General features: G+C 35.8%; 1 protein-coding gene across 3 annotated transcripts in view; it reads left to right on the forward strand.

Moving 5' to 3' along the window:
• Strn (striatin) overlaps positions 1 to 24,503 on the forward strand; it is an 84,876-nt gene that overhangs the window by 40,807 nt on the left and 19,566 nt on the right. For 2 of the 3 annotated variants that reach the window (XM_090337154.1, XM_090337156.1), the window contains exons 4-10: positions 47 to 125; positions 5,200 to 5,367; positions 9,021 to 9,153; positions 15,044 to 15,179; positions 20,561 to 20,671; positions 23,173 to 23,259; positions 23,727 to 23,870. In XM_090337154.1, coding sequence (XP_090193280.1) covers positions 47 to 125; positions 5,200 to 5,367; positions 9,021 to 9,153; positions 15,044 to 15,179; positions 20,561 to 20,671; positions 23,173 to 23,259; positions 23,727 to 23,870 — 858 coding nt within the window. The remainder of the gene's footprint in view (positions 1 to 46; positions 126 to 5,199; positions 5,368 to 9,020; positions 9,154 to 15,043; positions 15,180 to 20,560; positions 20,672 to 23,172; positions 23,260 to 23,726; positions 23,871 to 24,503) is intronic. The other variant, XM_090337155.1, reaches the window with a different exon arrangement.

The following is a 24,503-nucleotide window of genomic DNA, read 5'->3' on the forward strand; positions in this document are numbered from 1 at the left end:
AAGTATGTAAGACACGTTAGTTTTATTATGATTTAATGTTTTCCAGATGAAGGTAATGAAACTGAATTGCAGCCACAACCAAACAGTCAGTTAATGTGGAAGCAAGGACGACAACTACTCAGACAGTGAGTATCTCAAGGTTATACTTATGAAGAGTAGAAGGTAGAAAAACTACTTTCAAGGTACTCTCATATTTTCAACTCAATAAAATAAGCTTTTCTCAGACTATTGCTAGAAAGATGTTAAAACTTTATTATTTCTTTCTCATTTAAAACACTTTCCCTCTTAAAATTTATTTTATTTTTCCTCATGTACTTTTTCTGGTTGTGGGGCTTGGGCTCTGAGCCTGGGCTCTGTCCCTGAGATCTTCAGCTCAGGCTACTGCCCTACCTGTTGAACACAGCCCCACTTCCCAGTTTCCTTTTTTTTTTCTTCTGTCTGTCTGTTCCTTTCCCCCCTTCCCCCCCAATCCTGGGCTTGAGCTCAGAGCCTGAGCACTGTCCTTTGATTTTCTGAAGGCTAGAGCTCCACCACTTGAGCCACAGCACCACATCCGGCTTTTTCTATGTATGTGGTACTGAGGAATCGAACCACTGCATTCATGCATGCTAACCAAGCACTCTACCACTAGGCCAAACTCCCAGCCCCTCACTTCACATTTTTTTAGTAGTTAATTGGAGATAAGAGTCTCACGGACTTTAGTGCTCAGGCTGGCTTTGAACCTTGATCCTCTGATCTTAGCCTCCTGAGTAGCTAGGATTGTAGGCCTGAGTCACCACACCCAGCTATTATTATTTTTTATTGTAAAGGTAATGTTCAGAGGGGTTATATTTACATAACCAAGTATGATACATTTCGTTTTGAACAATCACCTCTTCCCTTGTTTTCTCCCAGTTTTTCCCTCCTGATACCTCTCCCCTACAAATTGTATAGTTGATTTTCAACATAGTGTCTAGTGAGTATCACTGGCTGCATTAGTCTACCCTTTGTCCTACCATTTCTGTGCTTCGCCTTCCTGTCCCCATTAAAATAATTTTATATCCTTATTCTTCATTGTATATCAACTCTCCAAGAATATGCTTAAATATAAGCCCAGTGGCTATTTGCAATAATTAATTTTGTAAACAGCATTATTAATCAATAATTTTTATTGGAGAACTTCTTGAATTCCTCATTTTCCCAATATTGCCTAATATATATTTTCTCCTTTGACCATAAGAAAGAATGCCTCTTCACATATATATATATATATATATATTATTACTTACTACTACTATATTATTATTATTATCAGTTGTGGGGCTTGAACTCTGAGCCTGGGCACTGTCCCTGAGTTCTCAGCTCAAGGCTAGCACTCTACTTGAGCGATTGTGGCACTTCCCTTATATATATTTTTTATCTAGACTAAGTTGGGTAAAAAATGAATGTATTTTTATTAAAATTCATTTTGATCTTCGCTTTTTTGGGTTGTGTATGTGTATGTGTATGTGTGTGTGTGTTTGCCAGTCCTGGGGCTTGTATTCATGGCCTGAGTACTGTCCTTGGACTTTCTCAAGGGTAGAGCCTCTACCACTTGAGCCACAGCACCACTTCTGGCTTTTTTCTATGTATGTGATACCAAGGAATTGAACCCAGGGCTTTGTGGATGCTAGGCAAGCACTCTAACACTAGGCCAAACTCCTGGCCCCCATTTTGTTCTTAAATATATGCATTAGATGTACTTTTTGTTTTTGAGCTTCTTTACCAATACTGAGATTGAATACCAGCTTCTTGCACATATTAGGCAAGTGCTTTACAGGCAACATTCCTTTTTATTTATTTTTATTTTGAGACAAGGATCTCATTAAGTTAGTTGCCCAGCCTATTTTTGAACTTGTGATTCTTCTGTCTCAGCCTTCCAAATAGTTGTAATTATAGGGAGTAAATGTCACTGTACCTGGTGCATTTGTTTATTTTAAATAGGTAAGAATAGTTGAAATGCTGATTTCTTTCTCAAAATGAGATATTTAACTGATTTTTAAAAAATTGAAAAGATACATCCTCTTTCTCAAAGAAAAAGAGGATCTTTTATCAGTGATGAAGAAATTGTTTACTAAAAGCAACTAGTAAAAGTTTTGAATCAGGTATTCGTAATGGTGGTTATGTTGCCAGAGTGATGTACATATCCAATATTTCTAAGAATAGAAAAACAATCTGGGCACTGTTGGCTCATGCCTGTAATCCTAGCTTTAACTCTTGAGGCTGAGTTCTAAGGATCTAGGTTCAGATCCATCCTGGGCAGGAAAGTCCTTGAGGTTTATCTCAAAGTAGCCACCAAAAAACTGGAAGTGTTTTGAGTTTTGGAGTTTAGCTCAAGTGATAGAGCACTAGTCTTGAACACAAAAGCTGGAGGATAATGCCAAAGCTTTAAATTCAAGTCCCAGGTCTAGGACAGAAAATTGAAAAGCAAGTATACAAAAACTCACTAAGTTTAGGAAAGTTAGAAACATGATTTCTAATTTTAATTCAGACATTTGTATAGATATTGATGGGACTTAAAAATGAGCATCTTGGCTAACTAAAACAAAAACACTTTTCAACCATTGCTTTCTTCTCTCATCAAGTAGACTCCATGCCTATATAAAAGTAAGTGCTTAACATTTTCATACCATATTTGTTAATAGCATTTATCTCTTTTATGATCCTCTCACTGCAGCTTTTGGTGTTTTTTTTCCCCCTCAATGTTACTTAATTTTATTTTTTGTTGGGGTAACATATAGAGGGGTTACAGTTATATTCACCAGGTAGCATAGGTGCATTACTTCTCACACATTGATATCTTTCTCCTGTTTTTGTCCCTATGACCCTCCTCCCACTCCCTCCCAATCATCTTGTTTTCCCCCTTTCCCTTTCCTATTTCAAATAAACAAGTAAACATATATATAATATACCAAGTAACAAAGTCAGATACAGTAAGCATATGACATTAACCAAAGGGCAACAAAAGAGAAGAGAAATAGCAGTACATTAAGAACAACAATCACACAAGATAAAGCTCTTGTTTTCATACCCCAGAGTTCCTTTCCTTTAGTTTCATCCTATATGACCTGATGTACCTAGGTTCTGAGCTATTATAATCCTCTGCTAGGAGAATCCTAGATGTGTACTAATTATTACAAATGCGGGAAACCATTGAGCCTATATGTTCCTTTGGGTCTGGCTTACTTCACTTAACATGATTTTTTCCAAGTCTTTCCATTTCCTTACAAATGTAGCAATGTCATTCTTTCTGATGGCAGCATAGAATTCCATTGTGTATAAGTATCACATGTTCTTGATCCAATCATCTACTGAGGGACATCTAGGTTGGTTCCATATCTTCACTATGGTAAATAGTGCTGCAATGAACATCATTGTGCTAGTGTTGGTGGCTTTTTAACAGTGAGTCCAAGGGTCATTTTTTTTATCACTTTCAAGATGTTTTTCTCTATTATTATTTTTACATTTTATGTGGATTCTCAACATTTTTTGATGTAAATTTACTGTTTATTTTACTTGAATACTGTACTAAGCATTCAAGGCACTTTTGTTATATGAAACTAAAGGATAATATTCAGCTTTAAAAGAGGGTCTTGTTATCTACATACAATTATAAGTCAAGTTGAAGAAAAATATCCAAACATGTACTAAACATTAAGTGAAAAATTCTTGGTTTTAAAATCCAACGTAAGCCAGGCGAGGTGGCTTATGCCTGTATTCCTAGCTACGTAGGATGCTGAGATCTGAGGCTTGTGGTTCAAAGCCAGCCCAGGCACTAAGTCTGTGAGACTCTTATCTCCAATTAGCCACTAGAAAACCAGAAGTGGTGCTGTGGCTCAAAGGGTAGGGTGGTAGCCTTGAGCTGAAGAGCTCAGGGCCAGTGCCCAAACCCAGAGTTCAAGCACCATGATTGATTTAAAAAATAAATAAAATAAAATCTAACGTACCATGATTGAAATGCAGTAGTGAAAAACATGGACCAATTCAATTTTATAGCTGAGAGAACTCTGTACCCTTGGGGGAAAATAGAAAATCAGAAAGATGAGAAACAGCGGTCACAAGTGTCAAATTATTGAATACACAGGATTATTTTAAATAAATGCTTCTTCATGACTTCCATCATTAAATTGGGCTTTCAGATTGCATGATTTTAATATTGTAGCTTCCTGTCTACCATCTCTGTGATGTGTGTTTCCAGCGGTGGTTGCAGTGTGGCAAAAGCCACAACTAGGCATTATATGCATTGCATGTTTACAGATTTAAAAAGTTGTGTTTTCCCTAGTTAGTTGTACAGAGGGATTTCATTTCAATGCATCAGTTTATGAATTCAGTGCATCTTGATCAATGTCACCTCTTTCATAATCCTCCTGCCTCTCCCAACCTCACCTATCCCTTCAATTTTTCTAGTTCTATGTTGGTCTTTTTTGGTGTTGATAGATATTGAGTGCTCTTTATATGCCAAGAAACAGTATTAGGGGTATCTTTCCAGGGAAAGAAAACTGACATTTAGGAAAACTAAGCTATGCAGCAAGAAGATGGCAGAAATAGGTTTATGAACTAGAGGCGATTCTTCACACAAAGCCTGTGCTCCTTTGTCTGTGCTGTTATCTTCCTGACAGAAGCTCACACATGTTTACATATACCTTATAACCTACAGTTTAATTGCTGTCTATTTTTATTTTAAAGTTGCCTCATTGCAGATTTCTTTACTGAGGTGACTCGGGAAATTGGTATCTATCTGTCTCATTTTTCTCTAGATCTCAAAATATTCTTAACTCTACATTAGAAATGTTTAAAAAAAAACCTAGTACAATCATTATTATAAAATATAGATTTGCTAGAGTTTGGGGGTGAGATTGCCTCAATCCTGCCTGAAGAAAAGAATGTGTGCCATGAAATACATTGAAGAATACTTTCTTCTTAGGCTAAATGTAATGAATGGTGTATTGTATAGTTCTTTGATTTTTCTCAGTGACTGTAGAGGCTGGTACTGCAAGAGACAGCTCCATCTGCAGCTGGAAGATTATTAACAAATCTTACTAGCATAGTACTGTACTGTAGAGTTTTATGTAGGCATTGAATGTGAAGAAATACTTTTGTTTACACATTGAATTAGTAATAGTGATGGTGTGTGAATAGTGATAATTGTGTGACTGATTTCTAAGGATCTTCTTCACACAGGTATCTCCAGGAGGTGGGATACACAGATACTATTCTAGATGTGAAATCTAAACGAGTGAGAGCTTTGTTGGGCTTTTCAAGTGATGTCACTGACAGAGAAGATGACAAAAATCAGGACTCAGTTATAAATGGCACAGAAGCTGAAGGTAAAGAGACAGCAATGATTGGGTAAGTGGTTTGTCTGGGAAATATTTCGGCTATAAGTTTAGTTCCTGTTAAATAATTTTGGTTTGAGTAATGTTATACTTTAAGATAATGATTTAGAAATTAATATAGTCAATTGGATACCAGAATTTTAAGTTTTATTAAATCAAACACAAGGGTTAAAGTCATTGCTTACGATTAAAGTAGAGAATATTTGGAATCCTTTTTATTAGAATTTTATTCAATACAAATTCTAATATGTTGAAGCCACATGTGGTTAGAATCTCAAAGATTTTACTTAATGAAATTCAATACTAATCTGATGGAATGAAATTTTATTACTGATAAATCATAAAATTAAAATAATAAAATTTCAAAAACTTTAACAAGTAAGACTTTCTTGACCATTCCTGTTTATGTCAAGATTATATAACTCATCTGACTTTTATATATAGTATCTATTTTAGATCTATATGTTTTAATTGAAAGATTAAATGAGAAAAATTGAATTAGCTATTTGAAATATTTCATTTTTCCTTTACCCCATATCATGTAATTATAAATAATTCTACTTAAATGCATATTAATAGTCGAGTAAAAAGTCTTTTATACCACAAAAAAATTACATGATTCAAATCAGTAACTTAATAAAAAGTCAATGATTCTGTGAAGTCTAAATATATTATTTTGTTTTGACTCCTGTTAAGGCTGGAAAAATAGTTTTAACTGAACTGTTAATTTTCTAGTGAAATTATAGTTTGTGTTATTTGAAACATAAAGTTTACTATTAGGTAAAGGTTCAAAATAAGATTTTTATAACAAGTGTCTTTAGAACCTTTGTAAAAGTATTTATAATTAAGAATGTATTAACTTATATTTATAAATGCAAAATTTAGATAATTCCTTTGTAGTCATATACCAGATATTTCTGCTTGCATTTTTGTCCTTATAACTTAATTTAGATAATATAGATTTTTTTTTTGATTGGTCATGGGGCTTGAACTCTGGGCCTGGGTGCTGTCCCTGAACAACTCTTCAGCTCAATGCTAGCACTTTACCACTTGAGCCACAGCACAACTTGTGGCTTTCTAGTGGTTGGTGACAAGAGTCTCATGAAATTTGATGCCAGGCTGGCTTTAAACCTTGATGCTCAGATCTCAATTTCCTGCATAGCTTAGATTATAGGTGTGAGCCACCAGCACCTGGCTAATATAGACATTTTAAATTTTTTTGTTTATTATAACTTTGTGCTGGTTCTGGAGCTTGAATTCAGATTGTAGGTGCTATCTCTGAGCTTTTTTTGCTCAAGCTAGTGCCAAGTTCCAGGTCTAGCTGTTTTATTTTTTTGGGGGGGGGAGGGTGGAGGCTGCTTAATTGAAGATAAGAGTCTCTTGGACTTTTCCTGCTCAAATCTCAGATCTCAGCCCCCTAAGTAGCTAGGATTACATGTGTGACCCACCAGCATCCAGCTTAATGTATATATGTTAAAGAACTATAACACGTTGATAATTTTCAGAAAATACTACTTGGTTGTGTGTTTTGGCATTGATTCTTTCCTCCCTCCCTTCCTTCTTCTAGTCTTAGGGCTTGTATTTGAGGCTTGGGTACTGTCCTTTTTGTGCTCAAGGCTAATACTCTACCACTTGAGTCACAATTCCACTTCGAAGGCTTTTTGATGGTTAATTGGAGATCAAAGTCTCAGAGGCTTTCTTGTCTGCATTGGCTTTCAGCCTTGATCCTCAGCTTTTAGCCTTCTGTGTAGCTAGGATTGTAGGCATGAGCCATTAGCACCTGGGTTTGACCTTTCTTTTGAAATTGGTGTTAGATTTTTTAGGAATGAAGAATGACAAAGGACAAGGAGCACAGGAAAGAAAAAAAATAGTTTGGGGGCCAGGAGCATGGCGTAGAAGTAGAGTGCTCGCCTAGCATGCACAAAGCCCTGGGTTTGAACCCCCAGAACCACATACACAGAAAAAGCACCAGAAGTGGTGCTGTGGCTCAAGTGGCAGGGAGCTACCCTTGAACAAAAAGTGTCCAAGGAAAATGCCCAGGTCCTGAGTTCAAGCCCCAGGAGTGGCAAAAAAAGAAAAAAAATAGTTCAGGAGCTGCGGAATGTAGTCTAGTGGTAGACTGCTTGCCTAGCATGAGTCTGGGTTCCATTCCTTGGTACCACATACACAGAAAAAGCCAGATGTGGTACTCTGGCTTAAGTGTTATAGTGCTGGCCTTCAGGAAGCTCAAGGACAGTGCTCAGGCTCTGAGTTCAAGCCCTAGGACTGGCAAAAAGAAAAGAAAAGGGAAGGAAGAGGAAGAAGAGGGAGGAGGAGGGGGAGGGGTAGAAGAAGAAGGAAGGGGAAGAGGAGGCCGAGGAGGAAGAAAAGAAGACAACAATAGTTTCCAGCAGATTTGAAATTTAAGATTTATTTATTATTTTTTTTCTTGCCAGTCCTGGGCTTGAGCTCAGGCCCTGAGCACTGTCCTTGGACTTTCTCAAGGCTAGAGCTCTACCACTTGAGCCTCAGCACCATTTCCGGCTTTTTTCTATGTATGTGGTACTGAGGAATCGAACCTGGCTCTTCATGCATGCTAGGCAAGCACGCTACCACTAGGCCAAACTCCTGGCCCTTTTTTTAAGTTTTATCCCTAATTGTGGCTCTCTCTTTTTCTTCAGGAAAATGTCTTTTTTTTTTTTTTTTTTTTTGCCAGCCCTGGGACTTGACTCAGCACTGAATGCTATTTTTGGGCTTTCTCAAGGCTAGAGCTCTACCATCACTTGAGCCACAGCACCACCTCCAGTTTTTTCTATGTATGTGGTACTGAGGAATCAAATCACTGCCTTCATGCATGCTAGCCAAGCACTCTACCACTAGGCCAAACTCCCGATCCCAGGAAAATGTCTTTTATCTAAATCATTTCCCGATGATTTCAAAAGAAATCATTCTGTTCTGACTATTAGGATTTGCTAAGATCATTTAGAGGCAATTCAAGCCTTATATATAAAAAAACTAATCTTTTTTTTTTTTTTTGCCAGTCCTGGGCTTGAGCTCTGGGCCTGAGAACTGTCCTTAGACTTTCTCAAGGCTAGAGCTCTACCACTTGAACCTCAGCACCTCTTCCGGCTTTTTTCTATATATATGGTGCTGAGGAATCGAACTTGGGTCTTTGTGCATGTTAGGCAAACACTCTACTGCAAGGCCAAATTCCCAGCCCCAATCATTTTTTTTACAAGATGGTTTAACATAATCAGTTGTAACTTGAGTAATATGTTTCTAATAACTTTATGTATACGTTTGTTATTTTCACTTCCTTAGCTATTTAACAAGTATAGGATTGAGAGAAAAATGACACATTTACTAGTTGTCTTTGTCTTTTTGGAAGCTTTGATGCTTTGCAGAAAGAAAAAAAATGAAAGCAGAGATAGTGAAAAACAAAATACTTCTTTAAAATTTGTACATTGAAATTGTTACAAGGATCAGAGCATTACTGAATCTGGGTGGTAGGGGAGTTGTTTAGAATATTACTGAAGGGTCATTTAAATAGTCTTGCTTTTCAGTTAATCAAAAACATTCTAATAAGTGATTATTAATGTAGGTCATATTACAATTTATTGTGACTATAATGTAAACAATGTTTTGAAGTTAAAAAGATTAACTAAGGATGTATGTGTTTTAAACCAGAAAATCTGAGTTAACAGATTCTACCTCTGTGCTGGATAATTTCAAATTCCTTGAAAATGCAGCTGCAGATTTCAGTGATGAAGATGAAGATGATGATGAGGGAAGAGACAAAAGTGTCATTGATACTTCAACGGTGAGTTTGATAGCTCAGATGATATAAATATATGTTTTTGTTGGTTGTGAGGCGTGAGATAGATAGATAGATAGATAGATAGATTTATTTATTTATCTATCTATTTATTTATTTATTTATGCCACTCCTGAGCTTGAGCTCAGGGCCTGAGCACTGTTATTGGGCTTTCTCAAGGTTAGAGCTCTACCACTTGAGCCTTAGCACCACTTCCAGCTTTTTTCTATGTATGTGGTACCGAGGAATCAAACCCACGTCTTTGTGCATGCTAGGCAAGCACTCTACCACTAGGCCAAACTCCCCGGCCCATAGAGATATAAATATTTTTGAGCCTAAACTACATACTTTTAAAATTCATGTTCTAAAACCTTAACTTTTTTTCATGAACTTGAGGGAATGGGGAAGAGTTTCTAACACTTATTTCAAATTCAAGAATATTTAATATTTCACTTTTCTCATAAAATACTACACTTTGACTTTTTATTAATTCATTGATCATGCTAGCATTTCAGAGGAGCTGGTGAATATGGTAAATGTTGCGTCTTGTAGCAATGCAGTTTTATTGACTGTGATAAGACAATAGAACTGACAGATGTATTATTATGGTGCCTACAGCTACTAGCATCAGCCCAAATTTGTGCTGTTCTTCTCTCTTCTTAGGAGAGTTGCTTTGGTATACAAGCTCTATAGATTTTCAAAATTCTTTTATTAAATTCCTCCAAAGTTGTTCCAATCATAAATCTACTGATTTTTCTCATGACAAGGAAAGACATGGAGTAAGAAATACCTCTGAATTACTGTTTTCTTCCGTGTTTTCCTTCATAGCTCTTATGTTTTTCTGCTTTTCCTCCTTTGTTTTCTCTTCTATTTCTTTCCTTTTTTTTTTTTGTTGGTTGTGGGGAGCTTGAACTCAAGGCCTGGGTGCTGGTCCCTGAGCTTTTTCACTCAAGGCTAGCAATCTACCACTTTGAGCTACAGTACCACTTCTGGTTTTCTGGGGACTGACTGGAGATAAGAGTCTCACAAGCTTTCCTCCCCAGGCTGGCTTTGAACTATGATCCTTAGATCTCTGCCTCCTGAATAGCTAGGATTACAGGTATGATCCACCAATGCCTGCCTGCCTGCCTGCCTGCCTTTCTACCTGCCTACCTTCCCTCCTTCCTTCCTCCCTCCCTCCCTCCCCCTCCCTCCCTTCCTTCCTTTCTTTCTTTTCTCTTTTTTTTAAAGTAAGAAGTGAGGGCATACTTTGCTTTGGTTAGGAAACTTTTTTTTCCCTTTCAATTATTTAAGAATAGGAAGGAAAAAAAGTAAAGTAATATGAAGCAAACTAGACCTACGGTTAAAAGGTTTGAATCTTCCACTAACTGTGCTTCTTAATGCTTCAGTCTTAGTTTTTATACTTCATAAAGTGAGAATTATAATAAATACACATCTTATTCCCTGAAGGTTTTGTGATATACACAAAAATATTGTTTATTAAAGTAAGTTTAATGAACATAGAACTGTCTTCAGTGGTAGACCTAGTGCCTGCCATCGAGAAAATACCAAGTCCTCACCTGCTAGTTACTCGGCCATTGAAAGCTGGGGCATATGTTCCAGGGTAGTTAGCCTTCACCTCATTTCCAGAGGTAGAACTGATGAACATTAGGTGGTTCCAGTCCCTTTTAGTAGAGTTCAGTGTTCTCAATATTCCCTGTGTCAAAAACAATGGCAAGCACTTTACTTTCATGGTAGTTTTTATTTTATCTGGTCATTTCAATCCGCTTTGGAAAGACAATGACACTTTTCTCATTTGTCTTTTAGGATTGGGCAACATGTTAGTAGTTTTGGACAGTGCTATACTGTGGACTATTTAAAGACATGTTTAAAGATACATATCTGTTATGAGTATAACTGTTTTACTATACTTGTTTCATTTCTTAGGTTTACATGAGAAATACATACCAAATATTTTTGTTTTGGTTTGGTAGTTAATTTGGAGATGAGTCTCCTGGATTTTCCTGCTCAGGCTTACTTTGAACCACCACCCTTCTGAGTTACTAAGATTATAGGTCTGAGCCACCAGTATCCGCCTTCTAGTTTCTAAGTGTAATTTCTGTTTTCTTATCCTCTTTTTCCCAGGCTCCGTCAAAGACTCTTAAATTATTACTGCCAGATTGTTGTTTCCCAAGGCCACTAACTAGTAATACCCTTCTGATAACAGCTCTACCATGATTATTATGTGAACTTTAAGCACTCACTCAAAACTTTTCTGATCCAAACAAGTAATAATAGCATTTGTCTTAATTTATGGTAGCAAACTAAAACAAAGAACTAAATGTCTAGAGTACCTTTTCTGTATCTTAGTCACCTGAAAGTTGTGAGTCCTTAGTTTTCTGTGGGATGATTTCTTTGAGATATTATTTTTCCATTAACATTCTTTGTAGCCTTGTGGTAAATAACCTTATGATGCTGTAACTTTCTTTGTTGATTTTTATCAACTTAAGTATTTAAAATACATGTGTTATATCTTCTCTCTCTCTCTCTCCCCCCGCTTTTTTTTTTTTTGCCAGTCCTGGGGCTTTAGGGCTTGAACTAGGGGCCTGGGCACTGCCCTTGGACACATTTTGCTAAGGCTAGTGCTCTGCCACTTGAGCCACAGCGCCACTTCCAGCCTTTTCTTTTTGTATGTGGTACTAAGAAATCGAACCCAGGGCTTTATGCATGCTAGGCAAGCACTCTACCACTAGGCCACACTCCTGCCTATATCTTCTCTTAAGTGTTCTGTTAGCACATAACACATCTAAAATGCAAATAGGCTACAATCCATACTTATTTTTGTCTAATTTTAAATGATTTTTGAAAGTTGATTCATAATGTCCTTGACCTTTATTTGAAAGGAAGAAAAGTAATACATGCTTATTATCTCTCTTTTGCTGATTCTATACTTCTTTGTCCACCACAGTTTGTTTTTCTTTTCTGCCAACATATTAAAAACCTAGGACTTTCGGTATATTTCTTTAAAATGAATACTTGATAGGTAGGATCTGTAATGACAGTGAAACATTTGATGTTTATCTCACTTTATATAAGATTACCTAAAACCAGTTGTTTTTCCTGACAGTTACCGTTGTGACTTAATACCATATTTAGTAATAACACATGTTGAAAATATATTGAGACATTAAATTTGAGATTTTAGACACTACTGGATTTTCCCTGCCCCTTTTGTCAAACAATGGAAATAACAATTCTTTATATAAAATATCAGTGATTGCTCTCTAAATTACAATTGGCATCCCATCATCACGTCTCTAGGATCAAGGAAAGTACAGGTGGCAGTGTATTTATATGTGGAACTGTGAGGATTTGTATGTGACCTGTTGGTATAACTCTTCAGAAGTATTTCTTTAGCCTAGTTTCCAGGGATAACTGGAGAAATGATCAACATGAGTTTGTATTTGTAGAACTCATCTGAGTTTTCTGTTCACAACCAGCCATACCAATCTTACTGTTTCTTGTTTGTTTGCTTGTTTAATTGTTAGATTTTAGATTGGGAAGTACTTTAAGCATAGAAGTATTTCTTAATTTTTGAAAATACTCCAAAATAGTGAAACCAAATATAATAGTACCATTAAATTATCCTTGATTTCTCCTGTTCAGCGCACACACACACATATATATGTACGTATGTATGTATGTCTGTATATATATATGGATGGATAGTTAAGACAGGTTTAGTCTGCAGTGTTAGCTTTGTCCTATTAGTAGTGGCTTCCTGTGGAAGATTTCTAAGGCTGGGTCTCATCTTTGATGAAAAGAACTGCATTTTAGGCCGGGAGTTTGGCCTAGTGGTTAAAGTGCTTGCCTAGCATGCATGAAGACCCGGGTTCGATTCCTTTGTACCACATATAGAAAAAAGCCGGAAGTGGTGCTGAGGCTCAAGTGGTAGAGCTCTAGTCTTGAGAAAGTCCAAGGACAGTGGCTCAGGCCCTGAGCTCAAGCCCAGGACTGGCAAAAAAAAAAAAAAAAAAAAAAAGAACTGCATTTTAAAAATGATACCTGATGTGAAGATGAGAATAAGATCATCAAGTCAAGTGTAATTTCTTAAAGTCTGTTTATTTAGGGTTAAACTTTTAAACACTTTTTAGAGTGTTTTACTTCAGTATGCTTCATTTTAAAAACTTAAAAAGTTCGAGGATAAAGTCTGGTCAGATCATGCTCATCAGTTCTGTTTTACATGAAGTGATTAAACTAAAATCTGGAGAAGTTAAGATTTTGAAAGAAGCTGTAAGCTACTCATTCTAATTTCTTTGAGCTCCTATTGGTTCATGTGATCAAAACTTTTTAGCTCTACCTTGATTTGTGGTGCTAAGGATATCTCTAAACATATTAAAATGAGATAACAATCCTTATCATATTTGCTATTAAACCTAGGATATGTCACTCTGAAAGATCAGGGTTTTTTGGGAAGGAAAATTGACTACATAAAGAGCTGATGTATGGTCCTATGTGCCTTGTTAGCACTTTAAAAGCTTAGGCAGAAATATCTCAAGTTGGAGACCAGCCTGGAATTCAAAGCAAAACCCAGTCTCAAAAACTAAAATAAGCTGCTGTTGAAGAAGTTGATGCAAGATTAGAACAGAAGAAATAATAATGGGAACCTGATAGTATCTTGTGATTCTCAAGTATTTGAGTTTGTAGTTTTAGGGATTTGGTATTTTCTGTTGGAGTAAGGAAATTAAAGTTATCATAGGATTGATGATATGGCTGAGTTGGTACAGTAATATCTGCTTAGCAAGAATGAAGCTATATACGTTTATTTGTTTATTTGAAATAGGGGAGAGAAGGGAAAAAACAAGATGATTAGGAGGAAGTTGGGGAAGGAAAAGTAGGAGAAAAAGATGAGGAGGGGCTATCAATATTCAAGAAGTAATGTACCCACTACCTGACAAATGTAATTGTAACCCTTCTATACCAACAATAAAATATGTTTTTAAAAAAAAAAAGAAAAAAAGAATGAAGTTCTAAAGTCAAAACCTAATACTGCCCTCCCCCAAAGTTCAGATTTATATTTTGGAAAATTCTTTGGAACTGGGAGCATATCCTAGTGGTAGAGTGCTGGCCTAGCATGTATGAAGCCCTGGGTTCAAGTCCTCAGTACCACATAAACAGAAGCCAGAAGTGGTGCTGTGGCTCAAGTGGTAAGAGTTCTAGCCTTGCGCTAAAGAAACTCAGGGACAGTGCCTAGGCTCTGATTTTAAGCCCCAGGACTGGCAAAGAAAAAAAAAAAAAGAAAAATTCTTGTAATGTTTTATTAAGTGTGTTGTTTGGGGATTAGAGTGTTTGCAAACTACACAGATAGCATCTATGAAATGTAAGATCTGATTGTTGTTCTTATAATACCTTGTATTAGGGACATTTTAATTTATAACTTAAGTCATATCTTACAGTCCAGTGATTGATCTGTCTGTGTGTCTATCAGTCCTTTATTTAAAACAAGCCATCATATCATTAAGCAAAGTTTTAAGTTCCTGTTTTTAAATGTATAATATATTTAAAAATGATCTGTGCATTCTTTTTTTTTTTTTTTACAGAATTACATAGTTCATCAGCTAGGCACTGGTGGCTCATACCTGTAATCCTAATTACTCAGGAGGCTGAGATCTGAGGGTCACAGTTCGAAGCCAGCCCAGATAGGAAAGTCTGTGAGACTCTTTTCTCCAATAAACTACTAAGAAAAAGCCAGAAGTGGTGCTTGACTCAAGTCTTGGAGCACTAGTCTTGAGCACAAAGAAGCTTAGTGGTAGTGCCCAGGTCCTGAGTTTATGCCCTAAAACCAGCAAAAAAGTAAACAGATAAAATAAATTATATATATATCCTAATGTTTAAATTTATTATATTTTTTCACTAGATTGTTAGGAAAAAAACATTGCCTGATACCAGTGAAGATCGAGATACAAAAGAAGCTCTAAAGGAGTTTGACTTCTTGGTTGCATCAGAGGAAGGAGACAATGAATCTAGAAGTGCAGGTGATGGAACAGACTGGGGTAAGGAAGCATACTGGATCCTACTAGATGTTTAAGTAAATGAAAGAAATCAACGATTTACCCAGAGAGCAATGCCTTAAAGAACTATAATGTTGAAACATTGACCATCCCATGAAAATTTTACTACTTTTTTGTCCATGGGGTGTGTTTTTGTTTAAGGAAGATTGTAAAGCTAGTTATGCATACCTATTTATATGTGCAATAATGTGAAAATGAATTTGTATTAAAATACAGAAGTGTAGAATCATGTTTTCTACTTATACTGTACCTAGAGACCTAGACTTAAATATGAGAAAATAAGAGAGGATCTTGGAGATGTCTCTCATCTCTGCTGTCATCTCTGCACAAAGAAGTAGGCTAGAAAATTGTAGTTACTCATGGCCATCTTATATGGGCATCAGTTAGGAATCTTTTGTTTCTGATTAAATGAACCATATATATATTTTTTTGGCACCAGTCCTGGGGTTAGGCTAAGGGCCAGAGCACTGTCCTTGGGTTTTCTTAAGGATAGAGCTCTACCCCTTGAGCTACAGCAACACTTCTGGCTTTTTTCTATGTATGTGGTACTAAGGAATCGAATTGGGGTCTTCGTGCATGTGAGGCAAGAATTCTACCACTAGGCCAAACTCACGGCCCCAAGAATTAAATATTGTTGGAGAAACTTCTATAGCATAGATCATTATAGTAGTTTGGAAATTCATTTACTATCAACAAGGGGAGATATGTGTATATGCATGTGTATGAATATGTATGCGTGTATATGCATTTGTATGTATATGTATAGATGAGCAAGAGAGAGACCAAAGAAAAAGGGAAATTCTGATACTTGGATAAATACTTTTTGAGAGAATATACTGTAACCAGTTGTTTAAAGAACTTCACTGTTTTTTCAGTGTTAAAGATAAACCAGTGGTTTATTATATGAAATAGAGTTTCTCAGTTATATTTTTGTGGAATCATTATTTAAACATTGATACATTAAAACATTTCATTTGCTTTTATTCAAACATCTACTTTAAATATTGATTTCAGTATATCTTCAAGAATTTGAATGTAGACTATATTACTAAAACATAAGCATCACTTATACCTATAAACCCTGTGTTTAAATATATATCCTGCCTGGCTGGGTATAGGTGGTTCCTATGTGTAATCATAGCTATTCAGAAGGCTGAGATCTGAGGATCATGGTTTAAAGCCAACCCTTAGCAGGGAAGCCTAAGACTGTTGTCTCCAGTTAACTTCCAAAAAAATCCAGAAGTGGAGTTAGGGCTCAAGTGGAAGAGTGCTAGCTTTGAGCAGAATAGTTCAAGGACAGTGTCCAAGGCCCTGAGCCCCAGAACTGTCACACGCATATGTACATGTGCACACGCTTGCATAGACACACACACACAATACTTTTCCTTCCTTCTCTTAAAATTTTTGCTCAGATTTCCCTCTTTCACACTTGTTTACCCAATATGTAATGGCTGACAAGATAAGTTCAAGGGCAATATTTTTAGTACACAAGATTTGTGTATGTGTATATGTATGTATGTGTATTTGTATCCTTTTTTTAACTTGTTATCTAGTGACTGACTTTTCCTTCACGAAAGCAATGTTTTGACATTAGGAAGTTCAGTGAAACTACTCTTTCCTGTCTTATTTTCTACTGAACTTATTTATTGAGTTACCTAGATATTTTAGGCAACAATTCCACAGTATAAGAATTAGGCCAGGGACTGGGAGTTTGGCCTAGTGGTTAAAGTGCTTGCTTAGCATGCATGAAGACCCGGGTTCGGTTCCTCGGTACCACATACATAGAAAAATGCCGGAAGTGGTGCTGAGGCTCAAGTGGTAGAGCTCTAGCCTTGAGAAAGTCCAAGGACAGTGCTCAGGCCCTGAGCTCAAGCCCAGGACTGGCAAAAAAAAAAAAAAAAAAAAAAATTAGGCCAGTGGATTCAGCTGTATCATGGTGTTTCACTGAATACCACATATCTACATACAACAGTAACTGGCCCTCCTTCGTTGCCAATCTTATTACAGGGACTTGGGACTGTTTTTTTTTTTTCTACAAAAACGGCTATACTCTCTCTTGTGTAATTGCCTCATTTCATTGTGTGAGTCGCTGTTGAGTGTATGATACATGTGTGCACAGTTTAACCCAATACTCTGTGAGATGACTGATGTAAACAGGAATAACTGCTTTGTTTGAATTATCTTACTCTTTTCTAGTATACTAGATCTGATCTATTCATGAGTATTAGTGAATAGAAGTGGGGGCTTCTTTACCTATTGTTTGACCTGTGTGTTTTAAGGGTTTTACAATGTAAAGCATTGACCTGTGAACAGATTAACAGAACTAGACTGCAAACTTGTCTGGTTGAATGGACATTCACTCTACCTCCTCAAAAAAAAAAAAAAAAAAAAAAAAAAGAATGGCTGGTTTCTGTCAGGTAAATAGGATATCTTCCATAACCTACCACTGCTGTTTTTAAAGAGTGTGTAAGATAAGGCTGAATTTTTGCTTCAAAATACTAATGACGGTCCAGGAGTTTGACCTAATGGTAGAGTGCTTACCTAGCATGCACAAAGACCCAGGTTTGATTCCTTAGTACCACATACATACAAAAAGCTGAAAGTGATGCTGTGGCTCAAGTGGTAGAGCTTTAGCCTTGAGGAAAGCCCAAGGACAATGCTTAGGCCCTGAATTCATGCCCTAGGACTAGAAAACAAAAACACTAAAGATATTCCAGGAGTCAAAACTGATCTTGTTTAGCAAATCCATTCAATTATATTCAATATACAGTATATAAAAACAGAACCATATAACTTGAAGATAGTGCTGAGAGGGGAAAGATGTAGGTGACATTGATCAAGATGTGCAGTACTCATAACCTGACTTACAGAATTGAAATGTCTTTGTACAACTACTTAATACAAATAAGTATTAAAAAATAGTAAGAAATGTGCTGGATGCTTAAAATGCTAAAATTATAAATGATTATTAAATAAGTCCACTATCTTGGGACCGGGATTGTGGCTCAAGTGGCAGAACACTAGCCTTAAGCAAAATGTATCCAAGGACAGTGCCCAGGCCCTGAGTTCAAGCCCCAGGACTGGCAAAATAAATAAGTATATATATATGTCTACATTTTTAATTTTAAGTTTATTATGGAAAAATTAAGACTTAATACATAAGTATATAAAAATAATGAGATTTTAAGGTTTTTTTTCCTTTGGATTAGTCTTTCTAGCAGTGTAGTCCAAGGTTTACTTGAACTCTTAGTCCTACTGCCTTTGCTTCCCCAGTGCTGGAATTAAAGGCATTACATCACCATACCTACCTCAAATTCTAAGCTGAACCAAAACTTGTTAGAGATAAGTTTATGGCTGAGCACTGGTGGCTCAAGCCTAATTATTGAGGATGAAGCCTGTCCTTTCAGAAAGTCTACAAAACTCCTTATCTACAATAATCAGCAAAAAATTGAGCTGGAGGAATGGGTCAAGTAATAGAGCACCAGGTGAGAGAGCAAGTATGAGACCCTGAGTTTAAAACTTCATAACAGGAACAAAAAAACAAACAGGAGTTTTGTTCTGACTAATTTCTGATAATTCTAATACTGTTTGATCTAGTGTTCTAATACTGTTTGATCTAATATTGTTTGATCTAGTGTTTTATATGTACTAGACCTTCTGGGTAAAAATACTCCTGTGGTGCTCACAGTCAACTAACAGGAGATTAGGTATTGAGCAGTAGACCTAATAAATGATATGAAAAGAGCAAAAGAACAGAGTAAAGGAAATAAGGAGGGCTCAGGTTGAGGGTAGCAAAGAACTGAGCCACGGTTAGCTCCTTTGAGAGGGCAACATTTGAACAAAAGACTTAAAGCTGATTCGGAATTTGGCCCAGTGGTACTTGATAAAGAGGTGTGTTGAAGGAAGAAAGTCAAAGCAGATGCCAAGATAACAATCCTCCTGGAATGCCTGAGGAATTCAAGCAAGCCAGAGTGGTTGGAGCATAGTGATTCCAGAATATCCTTATGGCTACATCATGTAGGGCCATGTCAATTACTGGTGAAATGGAGAGCCATGGGAGGGTTTGAGTTGAAGAGTGGTATGATCTGAGTTTTGAAGCATTATTCTGGTTGCTATACTAAGAATAGAGTACCCAGAGAACCATTGATAACCAACTTTTTGAAGGAGGGGAAATAATCATTGCAGTATTTCTAGCAAGAGATCCCAGTGGTCAAAGAAGTAAAGTGATCTGTTGAGAATTCATATTCTAAATATGTTTGAATATAGAGAAAATAATATTTTCTGAAATATTCATTCTGGCATGGAAGAGAAAAGTTTATAGTCTAAGCAAATAGAAGTCTAGAATTGCTATTATATGAAGTAGAGAACCCTATGGAAACAGGTTGGATGAGGAGGAAACTGGGAGTTTGCATGTTCAAATTGCAGTGTTTGACTTTCCAGTGGAAAGATAGAGTGAGCAGTATACCACACAGGTCTTGAATTCAAACTAGAGTTTTGAGCTAACACTTCCATGGCATTATTAAACACATATTATTTTATAGTAAGTATAAAAGATCAAGCTTATATTTACTGTTTAAAAATTTTCAGAAATAGTATTAACTGTCTTTTCTACTAGAAGCGTAGTTTCTTTTTTAAAAATTTAATTCTGTTGTCAAGGTGACGTACAGAGGGGCTACAGTTACATAGGTAATGTAGTAAATACATTTCTTGTCAAATATTGTTAACCCCCCTACCCCGATTTTTCTCCCATTCTCCCCTAATCTCTCTCCCCCTCCCCACCACAATTGTAAAGTTCATTTCTAAGAAATTATCTTAAGGGTATCACTGTTGCCTTGGTTAAAAGCTCAGTTTCTTACTTTCAGAATTTATCAACTAACAGCAGTTGTTTTCATTCTTTTGCCTTTCAAAATGTTATTTTTAATGCCAGTAAAATAAAGAGTATGTAAATGAACACATGCTAGAATTTTAAGTCTTGAAATAGATCATTACAGATGAATTTGTATAATCTTTTGTTGATAATCTCCTTTCATTACAAAAATAAATATGAAGTATATTTTGTGGAATTCTATTCCTGAAAGAAATTGCAAAATGGAATGAATATTAGCAAGAGATTCTTGAGAGCAAGATACTTGGACTTAATTTGTTAAAAGTCACTTAAATTTCTAGAGGTTTTTTTTTTCACATGTCTCTTTCAGAGGAAATTTATTCTTGATTAGGGATTGGATTGATGATTACCTCTCAGTGGTTCAGTTTCTGGGGCTAATAATGCTTGTAGAGAAAATGGTTTCTATCAGACGTACTGACGATTAGAATATTTGATATCTTATTGAAAAAGGTTATTTCATTTGTTTCACTCTGTTTAGAAAAGGAAGACCAATGTCTCATGCCTGAAGCCTGGAATGTGGACCAGGGAGTAATTACCAAACTCAAGGAACAATACAAAAAGGAGAGAAAGGGGAAAAAAGGGGTGAAGAGTAAGTGGAAAACATTGTATCTGTAAACCATAAATCTTGCCACTTTTACATCTCCCAAGTTTTTTTTTTCAATGTTTTCCTAAAGCTACTTACTCTTTTTCATTTCTGCTCCTGACCTCTTTACTTTCACCTATTCTCAGGGGTTGAAATTAAATGGTTAGCCATTTGATTATGAAATGAAGCAAAAAAACCATATATGAGTATGGAAACAATACATTTAGAGCCTCCTAAGAGTATTGAACTCTAAACAGTGATAAGTTGATTTTCAAAGTATATATGCTGAATTACAGTGATGTTTATTCCTAACTTTCTGGCAAATCAGCAGAGATATTGCTTATAATTTAAGATTTTTGGATGCAAAAAGAAGTTAATTTCTACCCCTGAATCTTCTCTATGTTCACAATGGACAGTTCATTTGCTCACAACCACTATATGCTATACAGGGCACAGAATCAAAAACATAGTATTTTTAAAAATAATTTGGCCAATTTAATTCATAGTAATTTTACTAGTTACCTTTTTTTCTTTTCAACAATATCTTTGCTCTATCAAAAATAAGCTAAAATGAAAGTTCCAGCCCTGTGAATCATATAATTCATTATGCAAATGAAAAGTTTAGCAATAGACCTAGTTAAGTATGTAAACTGGAAATACTCTTTCAGAACATCTTTAAAAACAATGGTAAAGGTCTATTTAGGAGAGCAAGGTTAAATAACCTCATATTCCACTCTCATTGTCAGTCTGAACATAGGCCTCCCCTTTATGGTAATAGAAATTTCATCCATTATAATATAAAGGCAGTTTAAGGTGAGAATGAAATAAAAACTTAGTGAAAAAAAAATGTATTTATAACTTGAAAAAAAACAGAAAGATATGATTTATCACTCTATTTCTAATTGTATCAAGACCAATCCAGGAATGAAATTATTTTACAGTGTGATAGTTACTTGAAAACATTTAGAACTTTATTTTTAAATACTTGAGAATTTAATAATGTTTTAAAAAAGTTCTTTATCATTAGTAATATAGTATCAACAATTACCTACTAAGAGATGATATCATTTAGTACTATCTCCATAAATTAGAATGGAAAAGATTAATATTAAAACAATATTTCATACCTTTTATTCAAATATACTATAAAAATTTAATCTTCACAGATATCCTGAGACATGATTTGTCATGGTTTTATTTTACTTTATTTACTTAATTTATTTATTTTGGTGGGTCATGGGGCTTGAACTTAGCCGGGGCACTGTCCCTGAACCCTTCAGCTCAAGGCTACTGCTTGGGCATTGTCCCTGAGCTCTTCAGCTACCACCCTACCCTTGAGCCAAGCCCCACTTTCCATTTTCTGGTGGTTAGAGATAGAGTCTCAGGTCCTTTTGTGTCCTGTCTCGCTTTGAACCTTGATCCTCAGATCTCAGCCTCCTTAGTAGCTAGGATTACAGGTGTGAGCCACCATGCCCTGCTAATGTCATGATGTTTTTTTGTTGTTGTTTGGGTTTGTTTTTTTTTGGGGGGGGTCAGTCCTGGGCTTGAGCTCAGAGCCTGAGCACTGTCCTTGAACTTTCTCAAGGCTAGAACTCTACCACTTCAGTCTCAGTACCACTTCCAGCTTTTTTCTATGTATGTGGTACTGAGGAATTGAACCTGGGTCTTCATACATACTAGGCAAGCACTCTACCACTAGGTCAAATTCCCCGCCCTGTCATGATGTTTTGAGCCATGACCAAGCAGTTAAACTAAAATTTTGAAGAAGACTGCTTATCTCATACTTGAGGAATATTCCAGATTAGCTTAATAGTTAACACATTTAAGTCATTATTGCTGTAAGAATGGATATCTTGAAATATGAGGATATTTTGATTGGAAATCTTGTCAACACTTACATAGAATTCATCTTCTCTCACTGAGATGATTCAGGTCTTGTCAAGTGTCAAGATAATTACTGTAGTTGGAAGCACTTAAGATCTAAAATTGCACCATTTGACTGGAACAATATTCTTACTAATGAAATGATTGGATTTTCCTGAATCTGAAGATTAGAATCTATGCTTTTTCTCAGTATCATACATAAAAAATTATTCTGGGGTGGGGAAAGAGTTTAGTATCTCAGGTAGAAGAAATATAGACTGAAATTCAACAGATTTTTCTCATTTTAGTTCCTATTAGCTTGCTAAGCAGCAGTGTGAGGAGCAAGTGAAGATTTATGATAAAAGAAACAAAGCTTTGAATGGGAGCAATGAACCATTAGCCTATAAATTAGCATAATGAATTTTTAGTTGGTCTCATTGGAAAAAATTGAATCTTCTAAATTGATCTAGTATACATATATATTTTTTCCAGTCAAATTGTGTACTCCAATCATACTATCTTAAAATATATTTTAGGTGTTAATTAAAATTGCTTAGAAGTAGTTATAACTTTGCTGGTTTAGGGAAAAAAAACATAATGGACTATGGGTAAGATTTTCCCATTCTTAATTAAACTTATAACAGGAAAAACTACCGAAGATCTGTTTCAGCCTCTATCCTATATAAAACAGTCAAAACAGGGATGTGGGAGAATGAAGAATCAAAGTTCAGGTAAGTAATTAGTAGGGCATGAGATTTCACCTTGGGTCCCATAGCTTCAGGATGTAAGACAGTGAATGCAATTTAAACAAGCAGGGGTATTTATTACTGCTTTACTTCACAGTTCACAGTCTGAGGTGTCTACATTTAGAGCACAAATCATTGATTTGATTATAGATAATAATGACTGTTAATTGGTCCAACTTGTGCATAAACATCCTTTTTCATTCAAATAGTGATTCCATTGGTTTAATTTATAAAAAAATGTCTAAAATACATTTCAAGAAATAAACTTTTATGGTAATTTTAAAACTGAAAGTAATTCTTATTGAGAAATATGCTAGGATATTTTTAAAGATAAATGTTGGTGGTTGTGAAATAAAATTGATGTCACAATTATGATGCAGTGGATAACTCTATTTCCTCTTTTGTTTCCTCTCCCTGTCCCCCCCACCTTTTTTTTTTTTTTTTTTGGTTAGGGCCCAATAGGTCAAAACTACAAGATATGCTTGCTAATTTGAGAGATGTTGATGAACTTCCTTCATTGCAGCCATCTGTGGGTTCACCTTCGAGACCCAGCAGCTCCAGGCTACCTGAACATGAAATCAGCAGGGCAGATGAAGGTACCGATTTAGGATCGTCTGGAACACAGAAAGTACTTAAACACAAAGCTGTAAACTCAGTTATTTAATTACTATAAAGGACTCTCCTGTTATAGAATTTTACTCTGAAAATATTTGATGTATATAAGTAATCCCTAAATGTTGGCTTTTTTGGATTCAATAAGATTAATTCCCACTTCCATCTTTACACCTTCATAAACTTTCATAAACTTTAAATGAACTCTTACATTTTGGTTTATAATACCCTCTAGTTCCTGTAGGCACTGTGCAAATATCATTCAACTACCAAGAAAATTAAGGGCAAAAATAAGTAGTAATGTTTACTTGAGCTTCAACACAAATTTTATTTAATCTATTTATTAGTGATAAAAAGTGTGTGTGGCTACAATTCACCAACATTTTGAGTGACATTTTCAGCTTCTTTTGTTTCCTTGTCAACATGCCTTTAACACATATATTTACAGTTTTCAAATACAGTAACCTATTTTACTTTATACTTAAAATAGTCTTTAAGTTAGGTGCCAGTGGCTTACACTTGCAGTCCTAGCAGGCACTCAGATGGCTGAGTGCTGAGGATTGGAGTTTGAAGCCAGATAGGAAAGCCTGTGAAACTATTGTATCCAATTAACTACC

The sequence above is a fragment of the Megascapheus bottae genome, chromosome 7 (genome assembly GCF_031878675.1).
Source record: "Megascapheus bottae isolate mThoBot1 chromosome 7, mThoBot2.hap1, whole genome shotgun sequence".
Taxonomy (NCBI): Eukaryota; Metazoa; Chordata; class Mammalia; order Rodentia; family Geomyidae; genus Megascapheus; species Megascapheus bottae.